The 5,128-nt window shown below is 61.0% G+C and overlaps 1 protein-coding gene across 1 annotated transcript; it reads right to left on the reverse strand.

Moving 5' to 3' along the window:
- Nucleotides 1-147: 147 nt before the first annotated feature.
- Nucleotides 148-4,982, reverse strand: YARS1 (tyrosyl-tRNA synthetase 1). Its single transcript, XM_058856398.1, has 14 exons — nt 4,912-4,982; nt 4,750-4,814; nt 4,234-4,380; nt 3,969-4,144; nt 3,704-3,833; nt 3,372-3,452; nt 2,998-3,090; nt 2,667-2,802; nt 2,418-2,503; nt 1,903-2,038; nt 1,497-1,591; nt 1,194-1,387; nt 948-1,089; nt 148-774 (listed from the first exon to the last, which is right to left on the reverse strand). The coding sequence occupies exons 1-14, from the start codon at nt 4,925-4,927 to the stop codon at nt 664-666; spliced, it is 1,608 nt and encodes a 535-aa protein (XP_058712381.1). The 5' UTR covers nt 4,928-4,982; the 3' UTR covers nt 148-663.
- Between the last annotated feature and the right edge of the window lie 146 nt (nt 4,983-5,128).

The following is a 5,128-nucleotide window of genomic DNA, read 5'->3' on the forward strand; positions in this document are numbered from 1 at the left end:
CTTCCTGGTTGATGGTTGCAGGTCCCTTCTGGGTGGTGCTGAGCTCCAGGGACACCCTTTGGCTGGCTCCCAGCAGCACTACCCAGTAAAACTCTGGGGCAGGGCTGGCTGCCAGCTCCCCTGGACAGATGGGCACAGCCACGTGCAGTCAGCTCGACATTTTATTGGGTTTATGACAGACAGATGGTTCCCGAGTCAGTGTTTAAGGCCCACAGCCCCCATGGGCTCAGGACAGCCCCACAGGTGCTGCCTGGGCTCCTGGCACCAGTGGCCACAGCGCTGGGGGTGGAGCAGGGGACGGGCTGTCCCCAGCTCTGGTAGCAGCAACACAAGGTTGGAGAAGCAGCTTTTCCCTTCTACCCTCACCACAGCACCCACACATGCCACCCCAGCGGGCACCATGGCACAGCTGGGAGCCAGCTGTGGCCCCAGGCTATGGGCATGAGTCACATGGGTCCCTCGGGCGTGGTGGCACCTCCAGTCCCCAGTGCTGGCACAGCCCAGGCCCAGGGGGATGCTGGAGGCAGCTCCCCGGGTGAGAGTTCAGTCCCTGAGCCCCCAGGGCTGAGCCCCTGACTCGGGGCACTGGTGGGAGATGACTGGAAGGAGCCTGGCTGAGGTGCAGGAGTCAGGCAGGAGGTGCCAGAGCAGCCCTGGCACTTGTTAGCTGATGCTGCCACCCTTCAGGCTTTTACAGGAGACTGTCCCCAGCTTGGTCAGGAAGTTTCTCTGCTTCCACTGCGCGACACAATCCTCAGAGATGCGGAAATCAGCCTGGGGGGCAGAACAGGGAGTCAGGCTGAGCCCTGGGAAGGTTCATCTCCTCACACCTTTGCTGCCAGCAACACCAAGGGGCCCAACAGCCCATTTGAGGTCACCCAGAGGTGGAGATGGTGTGGCCCTGCTGGATGGAACTCCAGCCACTTCCAGCTGTTCCCAGTCCTCACCTGCAGCTTCTCAAAGACCTTTTTCTTGGGCTTGAGCTCCTCGTCGGGCTCCCCACCCTCGTAGCCCTCCACGTAGACGCGCTCCCCGGCGCAGCACCCGGCTGGGGGGTCCAGGGGCTCCACTTGACGGGGCTCCCCCACGCTATGGAGAGGTGTGGAGACACCAGAGTCACCCCAGAGTGCTGCCCAGCTGCCCCTCACCACCCTGAGGGAGGCTCCAGCCCCAGGGTCCCCTCTGTCCCTCACCTGGAAGCACACAGCACCATGCCCTGTGACTCCACCCCTCTCATCTTCTGGGGTTTGAGGTTGCAGAGCAGCACCACAAGCCTGTCCTGGAGCTGCTCCTTGGGGACAAAGTGCACCAGGCCGCTGACCACGGTGCGGGGCTCGGCCTCGCCCACGTCGATCTTCTCCACGTACAGGCTGTCGGCATCCGGGTGCTGCCAGGGGGAGCAGGGATGGCAATGGGGTGGCAGAGAAGGTGGCATTCCCCCCCAGGCACACCCCAAATGTCACCACGTGGGAAGGTTTCCTCCCCTCTCCCCATACCTTTTCCACACTGATCACTTTGCCGACACGGATGTCCAGCCGGGATGGGACCACGTCCTCCGGCTCTGAGTTCTTGGTGCCCTTCTCTCCAGGCTCTGCAGGGTGAACAGAATGGTCACAACACTCAGCACAAACTCAGGGAGGTGCTCAGCCCCAAATGCAGGCCCTGGGGGAATTCCTTGCAGGGAACTCCTTGCAGGGAATTCCATGCCTGTCACTACACCAGAGAGCAGAGTCCCTCCTGTGCTGGCTTTCCTCACCTTTCCAAATGTTCTCCAAGGCTTTTTTTAAGTCTGGAGCTTCTCTGACCTCAGGTCCTGGAGGGACTCTGTCCCACTCAACCCTGCAAGGCTGGGCCCCATTTCCCTGAGCTCCCAAGCCCCCACTTCCCTGGGCCCCTCCTTACTGGCTTTGGATGGGGTGGGATACGCAGCGCTGCTCAGCTTCTTCAGCTCTGGGCAGTTGAATTTCTCTCTGATGGGGTCAAGCAGTTTGTTCAGGGCTACTTCCACCGAGTTCTTCAGGTCTCCAGGGTGCACAACCTGTGTCAGGACAAAGATGTTCCTGTCTGAGGTCACGGGTGGGAACTGGAGACCAAACAAGGTGGGAACATAAATCCCAAACCCTTGACCTGATTCCCCTTGGACATCAGAAGTTTCTGGACCCTTGTGCCTCCAGCCTCTGCTGGGAACAGCTGAGAAGGGTTAAAGTGCTGCTCTGCTCCAGGATGTGGCTGATGTGGTGCTGTCCTGACCTCACACCCTTCACTCATCCTCTGTCCCCTGGGTTCTCCTGCCTAGGAGCATCCCACATCACAGGCCATGCCCTACACCTCTTCCCAGTGCAGATTTCCATCTCCTAGAGCTCCCAAACTGCTCACAGGAACCTCAGGCAGAAGGTTCAGCCTCTCCCAGCACTCACCTGCTCAGCAAAGTCCTTCTCCAAGGCCTCGTAGGCTGTGTAGGTTTTGTTTCCTCCCCATTTTTCCTCTCGCAGGACCACAAACTCTAGGACAAAGCAGGTTTTAAAGCTCAGATTAACTCAAGGCTCAGGTGAACCACCCACCCCACTGTGCCCAAGAGCAGAGGCTGAGCAGGTGGCACTCAGGGGCAGCCTTGTTCCAGGGGACACACTCCTGTCCCCCACCCCTGAGCACAGCGAGCCTCTCACCTGACTTGAGGGGGAAGAGGACGTGCTTGATGAAGGAGAGGACACCATTGTTCTCCACGTTCCCTGGCTCACAGAAAGCCTTCTTCAGCTTCTTCTTCACATCCTCCTTGCGGTCCAGAAGATCAATCTTGGAGTCCTGCAGCAAGAGATTTCCTCAGCCCTTCACACCCAAGCTTTTGCCCAGAAAACTCATGCTGGAGTGCTGCACCTTCTTAGAACCCTATGTGAGTGGGGAGGGAGAGCTCACCTTCCCTGGGGTGGTTCCCTCTCAGCCCCCAGCCACCAACCTGTCCCCCCAGAGCCCCCTGAGCACAGTCAGACCCAGACCAACCTCTTCTGACGAGCTCATTTTGCTGCCTGTCAGCCCAGGAACCATGGGGTTCATCAAATGAACGCGCTTGGCATAGCCCAGGGAAGGGAGGTACTGGGAAAACACAAGGAGGCAAGTCAGAGACAAACCTCATTCAGCTTTAATTCACAGTCCCTGTCTGCTCCTGGCTCTGAGTAACTTTGGGATCTGGGATAAGAGGATTCAGGAAGGGCAGAGTCACAGCCAGGGATGTGTGGCTGCACAGAGCATGGGAGCAGCAGCAGCACAGAGAGCTGTGATGTCAACCAAAATCCCACACACTTCTCCCAGTGGATTTGGGAGTGGCCAAGCCCTCCCTCAGGCCCCAGTCTGGAAGAAATCCCCCAGTTCCTGACCTTCTCTGCGAAGGTGAAGATCTTCCTCTGATCCACCCCTCCAAACTGTGCGTCCACCTTGAGATATTCCTCATCCAGCGCCTGTGGAGAGACACAGAGCCTTGAGGCCAGACCCAAAACAGTCCTGGCCTGTCCCTCTGCCTCTCCTGGGGCACTCCCAGCCAGGGGAGGACGGGAACATTCCAGACTGTTTGCTGGAACAGCAGCTCTGTGCTCAGGCCAGGCTTTGTGCCACTGCCAGGTGTGACATTGGGGTGGACAACAACGACCTTGCCACTCAGCCCCAAACACCCCAGCTGCCAGCACCTCCCTGGACACCACACCTGCCTCACCTGCAGGCCTGGGTAGAGCAAACCACTCAGCAAGGGATGTTCCACCTGCTTCACCACCTCTGCCCCTGCCTTCTTGGCGTCGTGCTGTGTCACCACGGAGGAGAGGCGGTACACGTCCAGCGTGTACTCCCTGTGGGAGGGACAGCACCGTCACCACCGGCCATGGGGACACCTCTGAGAGCTGCTCCTGGCCACACTGAGAGGGGACAAAGCCTGGAGGCACCTCCTGGAGTGGCAGCTTGGGATCAGCAGTCCCAGGACTCACTTGCTGAGCTGGTAATCGGTGCCCCGGACAAATCTGAGCTTTTCCAGGGGCACCCCGATGCTCTCCAGCATGGCTTTGATGACATGCTCGTAGTAACGGGTGCGCAGCTCCAGCAGCTCCCAGGGAGCCTTCATGTTGTCCAGGTAAGCGTGGAGGTCGGCAAAGAGGATTGTCACCTAGGAGAGGGGACAGGAGGTGTCACCTGGGTGAGGGGAACTGCCCCTGCTCACTGCAGCTGCCACCCAGCACGGTGACAATGCCCCACCTCACAGCCAGCCTTCAGGAAATCTGCAATCTTGGACATGGGTACGAAATACGCCACGTGAGGCTTGCCCGTGGTGGCGGTCCCCCAGTAAATCTTCAGCTCTCGCTCCTTCAGGATGGCCATGAGCTTGTCCTCGCCCAGCACCTCCTGTCAGGGGCCAAAACACACAGCACTGACAGGGCTGGGCAGGACAAATCCCGCTGGGTGTCCGGGCTTCACACACGGTGTGTCCCGGTGATAATCCCCGGAGCTTGCTCTGCCTCAGAGCTCCCCATGCCCTGATCCTGCCCCGTTCCCCCCCTCGCACCCCAATCCTGCCGCATCCCCCCGATCCAGCCCCGACTCCCCCGGTGTCTGGACCCCATCCTGCTCCGATCTACCCTCAATCAACCCGCCCAGCCTCAATTCCTCCGCCCGACCCCGATCCAGCCCCGCTGGTCCCTGAGATCCAGCCCCGATGTCCCCCCTCGTCCCCCCCGGCCCAGCCCCGGCCCGGCCCCATCCGCCTCCCGGTACCTGCAGGTTCCGCGTGATGAGCTGATACTTCTCCTGCGGGCCGGGCGCGGGCTCCATAGCGGCGGCTGCAAGGCAGGACACGCCGTTAGCGGCGTCCCGGGACCCCCCGGTACCCCCCGGTACCCCCGAACCCCCCCGGTTCCCCGGCCCGGTCCCACCGACCCGCCCCGGGTTGCATCAGCCCCGCTCGGCGCTCGACTGCCGCGCCTGGGCCTTCCGAGCTCCGAGCTGCCGATGCAACGAGCGGGAGTGAGGGGGCGGGCTCCGCCAATCAGAGAGCGCCTTTCACGGCGAGGAGCCCGCGCTTCGCCAATCAGAGAGCGCCTTTCACGGCGAGGAGCCCGCGCTCCGCCAATCAGAGAGCGCCTCGCGCCTGTGG

This window comes from Poecile atricapillus, chromosome 24, assembly GCF_030490865.1.
Source record: "Poecile atricapillus isolate bPoeAtr1 chromosome 24, bPoeAtr1.hap1, whole genome shotgun sequence".
NCBI classification, from domain to species: Eukaryota; Metazoa; Chordata; class Aves; order Passeriformes; family Paridae; genus Poecile; species Poecile atricapillus.

Bases quoted from the DNA above. Each gene is read 5' to 3' on its own strand.
- YARS1 (XM_058856398.1), bottom strand. The intron at 2,039-2,417 runs GTGAGTGCTGGG...GTCCTGACACAG, and splicing joins AGAAGGACTTTGCTGAGCAG to GTTGTGCACCCTGGAGACCT. The intron at 1,090-1,193 runs GTGAGGGACAGA...ACCTCTCCATAG, and splicing joins ATGGTGCTGTGTGCTTCCAG to CGTGGGGGAGCCCCGTCAAG.